The 18,093-nt window shown below is 45.4% G+C and overlaps 1 protein-coding gene across 2 annotated transcripts in view; it reads right to left on the reverse strand.

Moving 5' to 3' along the window:
* Nucleotides 1–18,093, reverse strand: part of zeb2b (zinc finger E-box binding homeobox 2b) — a 90,644-nt gene that overhangs the window by 22,620 nt on the left and 49,931 nt on the right. For both annotated transcript variants that reach the window (XM_073462390.1, XM_073462389.1), the window contains exon 3: nt 321–572. In XM_073462390.1, the coding sequence (XP_073318491.1) occupies nt 321–572 (252 nt within the window). The remainder of the gene's footprint in view (nt 1–320; nt 573–18,093) is intronic.

An 18,093-nucleotide genomic window follows, 5' to 3' on the forward strand; every position in this document is an offset into this window, starting at 1 on the left:
ATTGATTTTTATGATTTTATGAGACCTCGGCTTCGTTATTCACCCCTTAATTTTGTGTGTTTCGCCCACAATTGAAGGTCGTGTTTCTCAAAAAATCTGGACGACAGATTGCAGATTGGGTTTCACAAACATTTTCATGGAGGCAAAAATAATCTGCCTGGTTGGGAAGATCACTGGGCAGAGCCACAACACTCAAAACATACACTAAAACCCAAATTTAGAAAAAGAAAAAAAATCATCCGTTTGCTCTTCAGTCAGTTCGTAGATCTGTGACTCTTCCCGCTGAGGTTCACCTCAAACATCTGATCCGAGACACTCACCAGTACCGTCGACCGAGGCACTCAGCATGTCGTTGTCGGGCCAGATGTGCTCCACGCCGCTGTCCCGCATCTCGTCGTCCTCTTCCTCCTTGGTCAGCAGGCCGTGGCTCTCGGCGCGCGGCGAGGCCTCCGGGTTGGTGAGGCTGGCCGGGCTGCCGGTGCCGTTGATCAGGGGGTCTTCCTCGGACACCGGCAGCTTGTCCTCCTCCTCCGTCTCTGAGCCCGTCTCCACCACATTCTCGTAGTTCAGAGCTGTGACACAGAGAGAGAGAGTCCGGTCAGTACAGGAGAGTTTATGAAAGGATTATCAACTATTTAAAATGATATGGAGTGAGGAATGTAGGCGTGTACGACTTTGGATATGAGCACTAAGTGATCAGACTGAGACATAAATGACAGAGGAATCTGAGAAGGGATCGACTTGTTTTGGAAATTGCGGTTTATTCCCAGATTAAAAAGGTCACCCCACATCACTGCTCGGTCCAAGGCGTAGGCGCTTTTTTTTTTGTGGGTTACACCCCAATTACAGCATCCGCGACTGGAATCTGTGACTGAACCGCAGCGGTGGGCAGACAGCTGTCGAGGAGATGCGAGCCAAAATAGCCACTAATTTTCAGTCCTGCTCACATGCCTCGGATGCCAACGAGCTGCACCTTTCAGGACGGCTCTGCTCCGGAGCATACCCGCCACGTTTGAGATGCTCCGCATAGCACACGCAATATTATAAATGTCGTTGCTATGCATACAAAAGGCTTAACCTATAGTAATTTAGATTATTCATTGCGTGTACCCCTCGGATGTCTTCACATTTGCATCGCCAGTGAACCATGAACATAAATATAAATGTTTTTGAACATATGAGACACACGACGGGGCCTCGAGGCCTATCGAGTGCACACATTCAGGGGAGCTACCACACACACACACACACCCTCACACACACTCTCAAAACTCCAGAGCAGCATCAGCCGGGCCCGCCCGCTTCCACAACACTCAAGTCCCAGACATATGCCTGCTTTTCTTAAAATAGACGGCCTGTAAATAAGGGCTGTGAACTCAATCAAAGGTGGCTCACGTGCAAATTAGTCACCACCATCGGCAGGTTCTCAGCGCACGCTCGCCGCGGCGTAAATCGTGGCAGGAAAGGACATGAGAAGACTTATTGGAGGAGTGCAGATGGAGCGCTAGGCGAGCCAGAAGCATGGCATCACATCGGGGACACACCTCATTGGCAGCCTGTGCAAGAATGTTCTGCGGTAAGAGCCAATCATGGGAGGGCCCCCGAGTTTGAGCCACCATAGCGAAGAGGTGGAGGCTTTTTTTTTTTTTTTTTTAATGCGCTTTAGTTGAATTTATGTTTCGGAGTCGTAAAAAAGCTGCAGCGAGCTCGTAAGTCTTGGGTGAAAATCAGCAGATTTATATCTAATAGCTTTGAGGTGCCATTTTGTTCATAAATAGCGCTGAAACGCCTCACATCGTGGCCCTGTAAAGAATCAACAAGCTTAATGACGGCGGTTTTATGTGCCATATTTTGCCTACTGAGGCCTGAAAGTGTCGCTGCCTCTCGAACTTTTTTCCCAGAATCAAGAGCGGCAGCCAGACGAAGTCCACGCACGACATTTCTGAAGACATTATACATATCAAAAGATAAGCCTCCCCACATCTCCTCCTAACACGTCTCCCTACGATTGACTGGTCTGCACTTGCCTTCAGCGAACAACTGCACAACAGGTGCAAATTAAAATGAAAACAGGGCTTTCAAACGTGGGAGGGGAGGCGGAGGGGGGGAGGGAGGGTGGTGGCAGGCAGGCAGGCAGGCAGGCACGAGGGGGGGAGGAGGACGAGGGGGAGGCGGAGGAGGAGGGTGGGAGTGCGGTGACCTGCCTCGAATACCAATCGACGGAAGAAACAAAACCTTTTCAAGAGGTGTGATCACAAGGGTTTAGGCAAGTTCAGACTCAGTAATGCTCCTTGGAGATGACAAAAAAGGCAACCGAGGCTGGAGACCCAGGAGTGGAGCAGAGACGTTAGGAAATTCCTGGGTGGTCTACCTTTGGTACAATTGATTTGTTTAATAAGCTACATACTTATTTTACCAGAGAGAAAACCATTACCTGTTAAATGAACACCTAGAGGATGACGTAAAGACAGCTCTCTCACGCACCGACGACCCTTCCAGACAACAAAAAGATCATTTTTTGGTTTTCACCTCTCGGCGCCCCTTCACCCTTGAGGTTTTGAACTTTTCCCAGCAACGTCCCATCAGCTCTGTGTCCCCCCAAAACTTCCAGAGGGGAGGAGGAGGTGGGCAGCCGCACGGGGCTGGTAGAACAAAAGGCCAAGAGGCTTGGGAAGCTATCAACCCGTCGCTGTGAACCTGATCTCTGGATGCAGATTCAATGACGGCGGAGCAGGGGCCGCCTGAATGAAATTATCTAAGGCTGGACAGGTTTTAAAGGGCCCATTCTTCCCTAATAAAAGGAGCGAGGGAGCTTCTTTTTGTTTAGCAACACATCCACGGCAGCAACGCACACCGTTTCTGACTTCCCACGCGGAGGAAAAAAAGAGGGAACGGTCCTGCGACAAACTCTTCAAGGCTGTGATTGAGAATTAAAAAGTAAATCCTGGAGAGGCAAAGTGGGGCTTTCATTTTTATATTTTTGTCACCAGTTTGAGCCATTTTTCTGCCTCCCTGCTGTTTTCTCTTATCTCCCGTGACGTCTTGCTCTCGAGTTTTCTGAACAAATTTAAGCGCGGGGGCGTCGAACTGTCTCGGAGAGCTACAGTAAAGACGCAATCTTCCCCGAACGTCAGCTGTCAACGTATACCTCCAAGAAGGCAAAATGACAGTGGGGTGCTCGTCAAGTCAAACGCGTAGCATTAACGTAGAGAAAGCCGCCATTGTTTAGGTGCCACCGCATGACAAGAGCCTCTCCCTCTCCGAGCATGAAGCATCTATTGGTATTGTGTCACGCAACAAAGTAATTCTAACCTACTAATATTTTCCAGGCAGTTATTTCGCCCCCCCTCCCTCCTCAAACCTCACTCTTAATCAGCCTTTTGTGCTGCCGAGGAGAGAGAAAGACAAAGAAAAGATAATGTTTACTTCTCCGATGCCTCTTCTCTGCTCTCCTTTCTTTTTTTTTTATACCTTGAGTGTCATCCTCGACAAAAGCAATTACGGCTGACGTTTATACAAACTCTTACTACCTGTTTGATTTTGCTTTGAGGTAAATAAAAGGAGCGTCTTTGACTTTTTTTTCCCAGATAATTAAAATGACACATGTAACAGCGCAATTCTTGTTTAATATCGGGTTTTAAACTATCTGACATAACCCTTTCACGGGCCTGGCATTATTCTGTCACTCACGCAAAAAAGTACAGAGAGGAGAGGGAATATTGTATATTGATTAGGATGGCTAGAAGCATCAGCGGTGACAGCCTGAGAGAGAACCAGAGAGCAAGGGGAGAAAGTCTTATTAAAATCTCATCATTTCTTTGATGAAGATAAATAAAAGGGTGGAAAAAAACAATGGCGCAGGCAATACTTCAGCGGTGACAGTTGTATTCTGCAGATACTGAGGAGCCAGTGGAATTAATTTAGTGCCCGGGAAACAAACTCCAAATCTAAAATGATTATATTTACAAAGCGTCAGGTTTGACAGTGAACAAATGGCTCCAGTGATCAAAAACGCCTTTAATGTCGGAGTCATAATCGACTCCTGCAACAAAAAAAAAGCCAGAGATAACTCACTTGGTGTGTGTGTGTGCGTCTGACAACAGTTGCCTGACCACATGCTGCATTCAAAGACTCCCAAAGTCACAGCGCAACACCGACTTGCGCCTTTGATCGTGACGCCATGGATGTGTTTGTCAAAAAAACTTTGGATGTATGGTTTCGTATGCGAGGAATTAACCTCAAGCTGAGAGACGCAAAAAAACAAAATATCAAATAAATGAGCTTGTGGTCCTGTTTTTCGTGAGTCTTTGATTTTCTTTTTTTAGTGGAAGTCTTTTTGGACAAACTTCTGAAATGTTAAGTGCCTCTTTAAATAGCAGAATCCGGTCAGATGTGTTGGAAAATATCCTTATTTCACTTAACTGCAACGGATACGACATCATTAAACTCAACATCCAGTTCGTGGCAGCTCGACTGGAAAGTAAAGACGAGTTTCAGAACGAGCTTTCTCGACAGCACCTGGACCTGATTCGTGCAAGAAGGGTTGAATCTCTTCTCTACTTCCCTTCAGCAGCCGCGAATGCAAAGTTCAGAGGTGCTACACCTGCACTCTGCCGAGGAAAACCGTCTCACGATGCTAACAAGCATAATCACATTTATTTAACGATCCCAAAGTAGTCGTCCAGTGCCCAGAGGAGGCTGCACTAAAAGCCCTTCCTGCTCAAAGTCTCGGCGCCAGAGAGAAAAGAGAGCTCCTTCTGTTCAGCAGGCCAACGGTGGAGGTGATCGCTGCGGGGAGAATGACTAACACCCACATTCGCGCTCTCAACGCTAACCCCGGCTGACTTTTTTAGTCGAGTGTCGAGGCTTAGCTCCAGGTGACACGCTCGGCCTCCTACGCCGATAATGAGCCGGGACATTCTCCCTATTGGACGATAACTGCTCACGCTCGCTCCCTGTCTCATGAATGTGAGCCGGGCGGATCACCTGGATGGCTGCGAGGGAGATGGGGAAGCAGGAGGTGCTCTAGTATGTGTGGTGGTGGGGGAGGAGGAGGGCATTAAGGTGGAAGCGAGGTCGCTGCCTCGTGGCTACGGCCAGCGGTCGCGGATTCTCGCGGTGACCTTTTGTCTGCCCTCGTTCCCGTCTACAGTTTAAGCACTTCCCCGGGTGAGTCTTACTGCTGCCTGATGGAAAACCTCACACCAACGGTCTGTCAGTGTTTTTACATTAACCGCTAATTATTTCACATGTTATGAAGGAGTCTGGATTGTCTTCTGGTGTAGTTTTTAAAAAAAATTAACTTGACAGATGCTCATCCAAAACAGAGCCATCAAGTAGCGGAATAAAACTTAAAGTTAAAATCACTAAATTAAAACAAACTTCATTTTTCAGGCTTTTCATTGAACCCTCAGGTGATGACTTTCCTTTCAGATGGGCGAGGGGGGCGGGGGGCACGTTATTGCCGCTCGGGGGTCGAACTCAAAACCCGAGTCGCGCCGCACAAAAGAATCGCAGACATGTTTGGATATTTTGTGCTATCTTGTCTCAGTATAATGGTGCGATCGAGCACAAGGGGCAAATCAGGGCCAAGTCGGTGAAAGGACGGTGGCAGAGGGCAAACAAAAGCTCTGAAAGGAGACAGAGAGAGAGTGAGGGGTGAGGGCCAGGGGAGAGAGGGGGAGGGGGGGAGGCGACTTGGGAGAGACGATGAATGGTGAAAACTCAGTGAAGTGTAAACGCAACCTGGGAGTGTATGTGTGTCTGTCTGGGTGCTGTGTGTGTGTGTGTGTGTGTGTGTGTGTGTGTGTGTGTGTGTGTGCAGAGAGGGGGAGGGGTGTCGCTGACAGACGAAGTGAGTGAGTGTTTGACTGATATGAGTCGTTGAAGAACAACAACGGTTTTACAATCTCGCTGTTTAAGAGACGCTTTAAAGGAGAAAGTGAAAGTTTAACAGCACGGACACGGTGAGAGGACAGATCACACTTTATAATAACCATCGTTAATAAGTAGTTATGGTTCATTTAACCTTAGTTTTTTACTGTTATTAAGCAATTGTAAAGTTTGTCTGATTGACTGTAAATGAACCGTTTATAAGTAATGGTTATTATAGAGTAAAAAAAGTACTAAAAATGTCACCTTTCTTATGTTAGAGAGTAAAAATATACCTGTAGTATAATATAACAGCCAGTTAATCCAACATGAACAACCCAAAACCATGTAACTATCAGTAAATATGGTGAAATTGTTTGAAAAATCTGAAAAATACACATTTTTCCAGGTATTTCTCTAGTCGGATTGTCAAAAACCTCTAAAAGAAAAATACAACCTGCTAATTTAAAGTTCTTCCAGCAGCATTAACGTGATAAACCACCAGTAAGTTCAACAGTAACAAGAAATCACGTTAAACGTAGTAAATATAGTGAAACTGCAACAAAAAAACTCAAAAAATACACAATAACTGACTTTTTTCCAGGATTTTAGTTCCAATCCGGTTGGAAAAACTCAAAAACTGATCTAATTTAGTCTGCACCTCCAAATGTATATTTCTCATTCACCATATGGCATTAAAACTCCCATTTTAAACCTTTACAAACCCATAAAAAACATATTTTTTGTTGTTATTGTCTGATATTGGTCTGAATCTAGTGTTTCCACCTCAGGCAGCAAACACATTAATAGTCACAAGCTCATATTTACGACTGAAATGTATCTCGAAGTGTCTAAAATAAAAGATATCAGATGGAGAAAACATTCAGCGATCGTCTGGGTTTGCAACTTCCAGCTCGTCGCCGCGCATCCGTCAAAATCGCCGCTGGGTTTTGTCCGCGAGGAGACCCCCTCTCTCTGCAGCGCTGCCTCTAATTCAATTAAAGTCCCATTTATTTGCCGAGGAGGCCGGAGCAACAGGCTGGGGAGGGCGAGGGAGGCACAGAAAGCTTCAAGGTTTGCTCAACAGCTCAGAGGTCCCACCTTTGCCGGGTCCTGCATGGATTCACCATCTGTGCCCCCCCTCCTCCCCCACCTCCTCCTCCACCTCCTCCCCCAGTTCACACATGTTCCTGCCTCCAACAAATGTTCGAAGTAAACCTCCCCCCCTCCTCCTCCTCCTCCTCCTCCTCCTCCTCCTCCTCGTCACACAAGCCAAAGAAGAAGAATAAAAAAGACACACAAAAGCTTCCCCTGGCTGCCCTCAGGACTCCCAGGCCAGGGGAGTGGGAGGGAGAATTCAGAGAAGAAGAACAGAGGAGGGAGATGTTGGGAGGGAAGGGGGGAGGTTAGAGAGGATATATTTTTCATCCCGGCTCAGGTGAGCTTCCCCTTCGCCTCCTGATGTTACCCTGACACACGTCAAGCAACGCGAAGAGGGGGGAAAAAAACGGTTAAAATTAGAAAATTTAATTTATTTGATAATTTCCCAGAATAATTAGAGTTAATATGGGTTAATTAATATGCAAATCTCTCAGCAGATGTTCGGCAGCAAGGCTGCGCGCAGGCTGAGGAAAAACAGCCCCCTTCTACTTTCTCCTGCCTGGTTTTGGCTGTCAGTTATTGGGCCGTAATTACTGTAACTAACCAAATACACACACACACACACACACACACACACACACACTGAAGGGAGAAAGAAAAAAAAAAGAGAAAACGTTTGCTTGGTTTCCAGTTTTGGAGTCGTCGTCGCAGGCAAAGAGAGACCATCGCTAATTTCCCCTCCACTATAAAGGCCCTTTTTAAGCTCCGAGCTGAATGAATGCAGCAAGTAGTTTAAACTATTTGAAATTTGCAGGGCTTTGTGTGTGTGTGTGTGTGTGTATGTGTGTGTGTGTGTGTGTGTGTGTGTGTGTAAGTGTAAATTGTAAAGAAGAAGAAGAAGAAGAAGAAGACAAGAGCACCTGCACGTTAATATCGAGGAGAAAGCTCAGCTAATAGCGCAGATGTGCGGAATCGGTCTCGCTGTAATAAAAGGAGGACGGACACGTGTTTACATGTGTGTTTGCAGCTGAATACTAATGCCACAAACATGCATATATTAACACCAGAGGGATTAAGTCGCAACACTTGAGGCTAAAATGAAAATTTATCAAAAAAGATGTGGGATCGTTTGTAGAAAAATGCAAAAAATGTTGAAGAGTGACAGATTTTTGATTGCTGTTGAAGTTTTTGGGCTCTTTAATTAATGTTTTAACTCATTTTTTGTGCAAAAATCATAGATATCATGTTTTAAACCTTCATCAGCTTCTCAAATGTGATACTTTGCTGTTTTATATCACCAGCATTGAAATTCTGACTGTTTTTAAAGACAATTTAAAGACTTTTGGAGCTCAAAAATCTGCATTTCTCACTATTTTCGGATGTTTTTAGAGCATTATAACGGTGGTTCAATTAATAGAGAGTCATAAGTAATGAAGATAATCAAATAATGAAATATTCAAAAGTTTTAAACCTCCATCAGCTTCCCAGATGTGAGAATCTGCTATTGCAAATTCAATATATTTGAATTTCTGACTGTTTTGACTGATTCTGGGAGCTTATGATCAACATTCCTACGATTTTCTGATGTTTCATAAACCAAATAATTTGTCAATTAATCAAAAAATAATAAAAAACACAAACAGACATAATTTGAGCACTTCTATTTCATAATTTAACACTTAATCAGTCAGTTGATCAACAGAAAATGATCGGCAGCTAATTATTTTGATCATTTAAGTCTCAAGTTTTTGAGACAAACAAGCTTTAATCATTCAAGTTTCTCAAATGTGAGAATTTGCTGCTTTTCTCTGTTTAAAATCATCTTTTAACCGTCTTTAAAGGCAATTTAAAGGCTTTGGAAGCTTAAAATCTGCATTTTTCACTGTTTTCTTATGTTTTATAAACTTAATAATTGATCAATTAAGCAAAAACTAATAAACAGACGCATGAATAATGAAGATAATCACTAGTTGCAGCCCAAACACAGACAAAACACAGGCGGACATAATTTCTATACTTCTATTTCATAATTTAACAATCAATCAATCAGACAACAAATTCGATTGATCGTTTGAATACTTTTTTTGAAGATTTTTTCCCGTTTTTCATCATTAAGTTTTGAATATCTTTGATTGTTTGAGTGTTTTTAAAGACTTTAAAAGCTTTTAAATCAGCGTTTTTCACCTTACAGAATAAATAATTGATCAATTAATCACAAAACAATAAAACACAGTCATGATAATCACGAGCTGCAGCCGTCAGATGAAAACATTTCTCTCCTCTGGCGTGTATTCTTGTGGGAGGAGGGACGGGTTACCTTTAATAGAAAGATTTAATTCATGAATTCATCCCTGGGGAGGGAGAAAAATATAAGAGCCTATCTCAGGGTGCTTGCCAGGGTTCTCCTGTGGTCAGCTCTCTCCAATAATAATGTGTTTCCGATAGCAGCGAGTGTGTGTGAGTGTGTGTGAGTGTGTGTGTGCGTGCATGCCAAAAGCTGAGACTGTTATCTAAATCGTTCCTCTTTCTCTACGGCCTCTCTTCGTTTTCTCCTCCTCCTCCTCCTCCTGCTGCTGCTGCCCAGTCTCAAAGGGACACCATGGCTCAATGCCATGAGTCCACGCCCCGGCCTACACACACACACACACACACATGAACACACACACACATGAACACACACACACACACACTTACATGTGGGACGCGGCAGCAACATGCATTCATGAAAATAGACGCGCAAACACACATGACGAAGCGGCACGCGGAACATTTTTATAAATAGCAACACACGCTTTCACACATGTAAAGAACACACTCGCACACACGCATAAAAACACACACACACACACACTCAGGTGTTGGAAACTGCTGACACCGACTCGTATCAGGTCAGATTTTGAGGTGGAGCGAGGAGGGGGGGCGCCAAATTGATAGTCGCAGCCTTTTGTTATCAGGTCTGACTGTTTAATACTGGAACCTGGCTTTGTGTGTGTTTGTGTGTGAGTGTGTGTGTCTGTGTGTGTGTGTTGGAAAGCCCCATGAGAGCCGGTGTGGCCTTGCAGTACTTCGCCACCACGATAACACATCTGCTTTGGGTTCATCTGTTTATGAATCACTCTTATCTGCCCTGGAAGTGCTACACCGCTCCTGAGTGTGTGTGTGTGTGTGTGTGTGTGTGTGTGCACAAGTGTGTGTGTTTAAGTGCCAGCGTGTGGGAGTGTGCATCTGTGTTCCTGTGTTCCTCAGTGTGTGTGTTTCTCTGTTGGCTTGTGTCATTGTGAGTATTTACAAGAGGAGGAAAACAGGGAGACGAGGAGGGAGGGAGGACGGAAACAAATCACAACGCATACCAGACTCCATTTAGATTTTGACGTTTTTTGAAGTAGCTGCAATACAGGCCGGCAGTTCGGGGCTGACACTCTGAATATTTTCTAATGTCACCAAAAATCTCAACTGAAAGTTTTGTAATGTGTGAAGCTCCAATAAAGATGTAAATATCTGGTTAGTATGATGGAAGATTGCCAGAGGTGTTGACAATACTTGATTTAAAATGATCCGTTTTTCAAGTTAAGTTCCCACTGAAAAGAGTTGGCTGTTTTTCAGGTGGGTTTTCGTCACTTTCTCCTGATAAAAACTACAAAGTGCCAGTATGGTGAAGCATGCAACAACTTTCCAAAACTCGACTGACTATTCAGAAGATTTTAAACATTTTGAATCTTGAGGTCTTTGATCACAAACACTGAGAAATGAGGACGAAAGAGCGAACAGCTCTGACTTTGCATCTAACGAACCAAGAGAAACGCCAGCAAAGGAACCCAAAAGCTACGTCACAGGTCACCTGCTGTCACGACAGGTGCTGTGTCACCTTTCCTTCCTCTGCACCTATGAGGAAACTCCTTCCCTCGCAGCACAGAGAGGCAAAAATCCAGTAATTTTTCATCCCTGACGGCCCCCACGTGCCTCGTTTTAATAAAAAAGAATCTATAAAAATAAATTACTTGCACTAAGTATATGCAAATTCAAATGTAAGCAATCATTGCAAAATTAATTTTGCCAGAACTGATTAAAAGCTTTAATAAATCTATATACAGTATTGCGCCAATCTGATATTGTAAATTTATTACGCTCCCTGTAAGATTAATTAGAAAGCTACGGTAACATATTGCACTGCCAGGCCAGATTACTGTACTTTTTTGTTAATAACAGTTAAGCAGAACCTGAGCTGTAATTACCGGCGAACAGAAGCTTTTTGATGCTGATTTCCTACACCGGGAGGAGAGAGAATGAGATCGAGCCGGTGAAAAAAAGAAACAAATGAAGGCTTCTTCTTTTTCTCAAATGCATCTATTTTGGAAAAAAAGAGGAAGAATTAATCACCGCTTGAAGTTCATCTTTCATCCCGAGCTGGAAGATTTCATTTCTAGAGCTGAGGACGTGAATTAAAAAGCGTCCTCGTTTGGTCTGTGGGTTGAGCAAGGCATCGACGCTGCCAGGGTTAGGGGTTGAATTCCCACTTGAGATACCTGAGAACTTTCACGTCTTTCTTTCTTTCTTCCAGACTTTTTCACCTTTTTTCCTCAGACACCAGTCAAGCAGCGAAAAAACAACCGGTTTGATCCGGCCAAGGTTGTTCTGCATTCTTGTGCGCTGCGACGGCGCCACGGCCGCCTTTATCTCCACAAAACAGCACCTGAGAGCTGAACACAACCACTTTCTAAAGCAACACAGGAGAGTTTTGCCTGATTCCTGAAGAAGCGTCGGGCTCATTACGACCCAGTGTGATCAAACGATGACCACTTGTGTTTCTTATTCTGTCCTGGCGCAGTAAAAAAGGGTCTTGAACTGTGACAATGACAAGGAAAAACAGGTCAGAGTGAGACCTCTCGCTGTCATAAAACTCTGCCAGTCACCAGCTGTTTAAAGGTCGATCTGTGTGTGTGTGTGTGTGTGTGTGTGTTCAGGGGGAATGAAGGGAGGGAGGTGAGGAGGGGGGAGTCAAGCGGGGACCTCAGATGGACTAAAGAGATCAGACAGGATGAACCGGGGGGGTTGGGGGAGGGGGGGTCCAGGTGAGGGGCCACAGGAGGGTGAGGAGGAGGTTTGAGTCCTCTTCTTCTTCCTCTCTGGTCCGAGCCAATCTGGGGGCCCGGGGCCTCATTCACATGGTAATGAGAGTGTAAAATCACATCTGTTACCCCCAACAACACACACACACACACACACACCGACAGACACACACACACACACACACACACACACATGCACTGGGAAGATCTTTGTCACCTGAATAGCATCCCCACCAGGTATCAAACAAGCACCAGGAAATGGGGGAGTGTGTGTGTGTGTGTGTGTGTGTGTGCGTCGACCCCAGCAGGCAACCGGCAAACTGGGCTCTCCAATCAGTAAATGACACACACACACACACAAACACACACATACACAGACACACTAGAGAGGTGGCCTGGGCCCTCGCAGAGAGGGAGAGCCCTCTGGAGAAAGGCGACTCGCTCTGACACTGTTACCAAGTTCCCAATTAGCTACCAGCCAGCCAGAGGGGGGAGGCGGGGGAGAAGAGGGGAGGAGGAGGAGGAGGAGGAGGAGTCTGGACAGACAGGGGGGCATAGCTTATTGTCACGGCGACGACCTGAGTGACCAAAACCATCTACTCAAAGCTCTTTTCTTTCACATTGGACTTGATTTTTTTCAGTGAGATTGCGACAGCTTAGCACCAGGAGTGAAGCTGCTGTTACAACCCGAACGTCACATGTTCAGACCCCCAACAGAAGCTAGTTTGTGTTCAGTAGCAACAAGTCAAGCTGCCCTAGCGCACTAGGTTGGTTGATAAAATGTCAAAAAAATGGTGAAAAATGCCCAAGATGACATCCTTAAATTCAAATTTAAGACACTGAAATCAGATTATTTTGACTTCTTTGTCTTAAAAGATGAATTTTATTGTCCACTAATGAAAAAAAATGCCTTCACTTTCAGTATCGGATATAATATTCACCATTTTTTATGATTATCCGAATCTTTCTCAAAGTATTTTTTAACCCAACTGCTGATAAAATAAACTGATTTAAAAAAAATGTCTCTTATCTGCAATCCAAGTTGCCACAGTGCCCTTGAGCATGACAAGCTAGCTTCATATGAGCGTCAGTTAAGTAAATAAAAGTTTATATCTTAACTACCAAGTTTTATATAGAGACCAACATGTATTAAATTAATTATATAGTGAATAATATAAGTCTGTGCTACAGAAACTGCAGAAAAACATCAAATATTTGTTATCGAGTTCAGTCTCAGAACAAACAGTTGCTTAAGGTCACGTCAGCGCACTTTTGTAGGTAAATAATCTTTACGTGGTGGATAAAGCGTACATCATTGTGCTGTGAGCTATAAGAATTGAGTGTATTTTAAGGATGTAAACACATATTAATGCTTTTTCTCAATCGATTTTCCCGTGATCGCCGACTGGATGCGAGATTTTTTGCAACACCTTCCTATTTACCACACCGTCCATCTGCGTGTGTGTGTTAGACAGCGCTAGCGGCAAGGTACGCCAGGTGTAAGACAGCAGCGAGATGACACAACTTAACCTCTCCCTCGATCTCGGTAAACGGCACAAACAGGCAGCGCTGCAGTCGGAGGCCCCAGAGCCCATGACTTATACATGATGTGGGTGGGAGTAAACAGGAGCAGACTGAGGCATTTTGTTTCCTTTTTTCCCTCTTGCCAGTTGCATCTTTTTTCATGTTGTACCTGTCTTTCTTATCTAGCCGCAGGAGGGCGAAAACTACACTTTTAATTACATGGTGGGAGTTGAGGGTGGAAGCGGCAGTGGGGGATGCGGATACCTAGGGCTCTTTCACATACTGTGCTACACCTTAATAAGAAAGCTGAGACCTTAGCTGGAAAGTTCAAACCGGCAGCCACCTCCATGTTTACAGGTGCAACCTTTAATGTCGACGCTTATGTGATTAGTTTCGTCTTTAACTGCAAAATTAACACGGTTTATGCCACTCAAGCTGTATACTCTCCGTTTCAGATGCATAAGGTTCCTATTAGGTGAACAATGAGTAAGATAATTAGCTTAAATTCCCAGAATGACAATGTATGAAAATGTAATAATAAGGGTCAGGGATGTAGCAGCTAGGTGTAGCAGATACTCTAATGAGGATGTTGAGCACAAGATGCGCGCAAATACATTTTTACTTTTGTTTGGATGAGATTTAACAAGATAAGTAACCTGGCTCACAGATAAAAGTAAAAACTTCTTTCTTACCATCAGCGTAGATGGCATAACCTCAGTCATATGTGTGCATGCATGCACGTATATATATATATATATATATATATATACATATATATGGCTTACATAATTGAGTGACTCCATTGGCATGACGTGAATGGCTGCAACATACGCGCACACACACACATTCACACACTCTGTAGTCTCCATATACTGTAAGTAAAAAGGAAATTTTGATCTAAGGCTTTCCCCCCCCCACCTACCCTTGGGTTCTGCCTCCCCGTGTTTCTGTCAATCCTCTCCTTTTTTTGATCAGTGGCTTGAAAGAGTCGAGCATGTGTGAGTGCTCAGGTACCTGGGGTATGCCGAGGTGCTAATTAGCTCGGCAGGATAATTGATGTGTAGATTACACCGTTGAACAAATGCTCCGACTTGTTTGTTCTTCGCACTTCTCAGCCCTTCGCGAGGGGAGGAAGAGAAAAAAAAAAATCCTTCTCGCCAGCACCTCCCACCCCCCCTTTTACCTCAGCCCTAATGAACAATTTACCTGGCTTGTAAAGGAGGTGGTTAAGCCTGCCAAGGCAGAGGGAAAACAAAGAGCGGGTTGCGCTGGAGTTCATTTCCCACAGGTGGAACTACTGTCTCCTGTGCTTCAAGACCTGCGTCTATTCCCTGGTGCTAGCGAGGCTGGCTGTGGAAGAAGAGTATGTGTGTATACGCTTTGCCAAACCCTGAAGGAGAGGATGGCGAGCATACATAATTCCAAAAGGGAAACAATTTAAAAAATGAAAGAGCATGCCATTAAGAGCGCCGGTAGGCTTCCATTGTTCTCCCCCCCCCCCTTCTCCTATAATGCTATTTCCTCCATCTTTTGTCTTTGGGACGCTATTATTAGCCGAGCGCGCACGCGAATAACCTCCCCCTCCCACCCGCGTCCGTTCAATAGGGTTTGAATTTGCTCATTAACGGCTAAGAATCCGCAAACACATTCGCCGGAGCTTTTGCTACTGCTAATAAACTAATCATGCCCTCTCGTCTAATTGGGAAATAGAATGAGGGGAGGAATGAGAGCTTCGCCTGAGGATTTTAGGGAGCTGGGTTTCTATCGCGCTGGCAGAGAAGTGGAAGTGGAGCCCATTAGCAGGACAGATGTAGAGGCAAAAGGTGAACGGCTGAGACGTCGGCGCCTTGCCACACTGCTGGACCGCCCGTAATCTGTCACCCACACTAGTTTACAAGTTAAACACATTATTGTGCTTATTGAGTCTCATTTCTAGGATGCAAAGCGCCGGCTGCCTTTTTTCTCTCCCTGGTGGAGCGCTTACAAACCTGCCAGGGCACTGTCACTGCATGCAGGCTATTACCATTTTTCTTAGCAGTCCTGATTAGTCAGGCAGGGAGGGCAGAGAGAGAGCAGAGAAGGAGAGAGATAGGGGAGCTGAGCCAAGACATAAAGTCGTACTCTCATTGTTTTCTTGATACTTCCTTCACATCCCTCAGAAACCTCGTCCCAGCGGCCCGAGAAGCCTCCGAATGGCTTCACAGGTCTCCAATTTTCACAGCTCCCGGAAGTCATATCACTGCTATTTTCCCGTGTAAGGGGGCAAATGATTTGCACAGTGTAAATGAAAGGAAATGTGCTCTGCAAGATGTCCAACACCGCTGTTAACTCTGTGTTTACCGGTGACATAGTTCAGTCATGAAAAATGCGCTCAATACAAGCTCCCCGAAGAAGATCATTTTATACTCTTGTTATTGTGTTAGTGGCCTTAGGCACCTCCAGTTTGCTATGTCGGTATGATAAGGGGGAGAAAAGATGAGCTCTCTATTTGAGATCAACCCTGAACTCCCTGGGACAGATTACCGTGTCATCGAAAACCCGGGGCGGCATGTTTGGACTACTCCAGATTGGGAGTCTTGCTGACTAACTGGCAGTTTCCGTCGCCAACCTGATAACTCTGCTCCAACATCCCTCACCCCAGCCCAGCCGGCAAGCCAGCCAGCGAGGCAGGCAGGCAGGCAGGCAGGCACTTTTTTTTTTTGTTTTTCCTCCCTGCCTTTTTCCTGTCGCCATCTCGGTATTTAATCTAACACCGGCAGGCGGCAAGAAGGGTTTACTTTTCCCCCCTCAAAGACAGCTTTGCGAGGCGGAGAAGGCAAAAGTGGGAGGAAGAGAGCCGAGCACTCAGGCGGGGAGGGACAGGGGAGTCTAGGCAAGGCACAGGAAACCTGGGCCAAGCGTCACTTTTAACAAAAGCCTTTCATCTTTCTCTCCGCTTTCCCCCAAGACAGTGCGCTTCCAGCAGTGGGATCCTTTTAAGTACATACCTGATAAGGAAACTTTTTTTCTTCCCTTTCGAGAGTGCATAAAGGAAAAGTATCCCCCTCCCACACATATATACACACATCCCAGTGCAGTTAAAACCCTCTCATCGCTTTGAACACCAGATACTGTCCCTTTTATCCCCGGCAAGCCGGTTTCCTATGGCTATTAACTCATTCAAAACAGGTAATTACGGAGGGCAAACAGAGACGCCACGGATCAGAGTGAGCCGCTCAGACCCACTCCACCTTTGCAATCAAAACCGGGGCGACGTCTCAGCTCGCGAGCTAACAGGGCAGAGGTAGTCGAGGATCCATTTGTGGATAACTGCACCTAATCCATTTTAGTCAGGAGTCGCTGTGGCAGGGCTGTGTGTGCACCGGGGGAGGACCCATGGGATGTGTGTGATGGAGAGGTCATAAATCACAGAGAAGAAGTTGAAAAAGTCGAGCTCCCACGGAGGGAGAGAGGTAGCAGACAAGGGTGAAACGCCCCTCAGAGCCAAACAAGCACAGCTATCATCACCTTAGTTAAAATATCAGCAACCTCGGGCCGGCGAGGGCGGGACTGCCAAACAATGGCCTCTTCCCTGTGGTAGGAGAAGAGACGGATTCATGCAGAACCTCTGGTGGGTGGTGGCTGTGGAGGGACAATTCCCTCAAGTGTAGTTAACATAGCTTGAGCCAGTTGGTGGGCATTTTTATCCAAAGTTGCTGCATACATTTTTAGCATGGGTGATCCCAGTGGGAGTCACACTACAAGGCTGGCAGACTTGCCGAGGGGGGAACTGGATCTTTAACAGTGCAGTATGCGAGAGTTAAATAACAGTTCTGACGTCTATGTATTGTCTTGCAGAGACATCTACAGAAGTTAGCATGCTAACCAGCAAGCCCAAACACGTTCTGTCATATAATATCACTCCGAGCTTCCGGTCTGGGGCCCCTAGCTTCATGGCTAACTGAGCTAACTAGCTAATGATAGCTCTTAACCCTGGCAGAGTTAGCACTTGAGCTCCACAGCAGTTCCTGTGTTCAAAGTCGCCATTAACATCGAGCTGAAGGGCTCAAAAATGTCACACGATGAGGAAAAAAGAAGGGGAAAAAAGGAAAATCTTGACTCAATCGCAGGAGCCAAGTAGCCCTTTTTCACCTATCTTCTCATCTGCACAGGAAGTAAATGGCGCCCCAGGGGAGCACTCACTCTTTCCTTCCTCGTCTCCTTTTTTTTCCTCCACTGTTTGTTGTTTCAGGTAATGAAAACAGAGCGGCTGACAGAGACGTTTTCATGTTGTTTTCGTGACCCGGACGACATGCCAGAGCCTCCCGCAACGCTTGTTCAAGCCAGAGGTGAAGTTTGACAAGATCCTTAAACATTCTCCCTCCTCCTCCTCCTCCTCCTCTTGTCTTCTGCCTCCCTCCACTCAAATTTTGAAGCAAGCTGTTGCGTAAGAAACTCTCTGTATCTATGGTAATGGGCAGCTAATTGATCCCATGGGGTTTCAGCTGGCATGGGGAGAACTTATTTACTCTTGCGACAGAGGGGTATTTCA

This window comes from Pagrus major, chromosome 24 (assembly GCF_040436345.1).
Source record: "Pagrus major chromosome 24, Pma_NU_1.0".
Taxonomy (NCBI): Eukaryota; Metazoa; Chordata; class Actinopteri; order Spariformes; family Sparidae; genus Pagrus; species Pagrus major.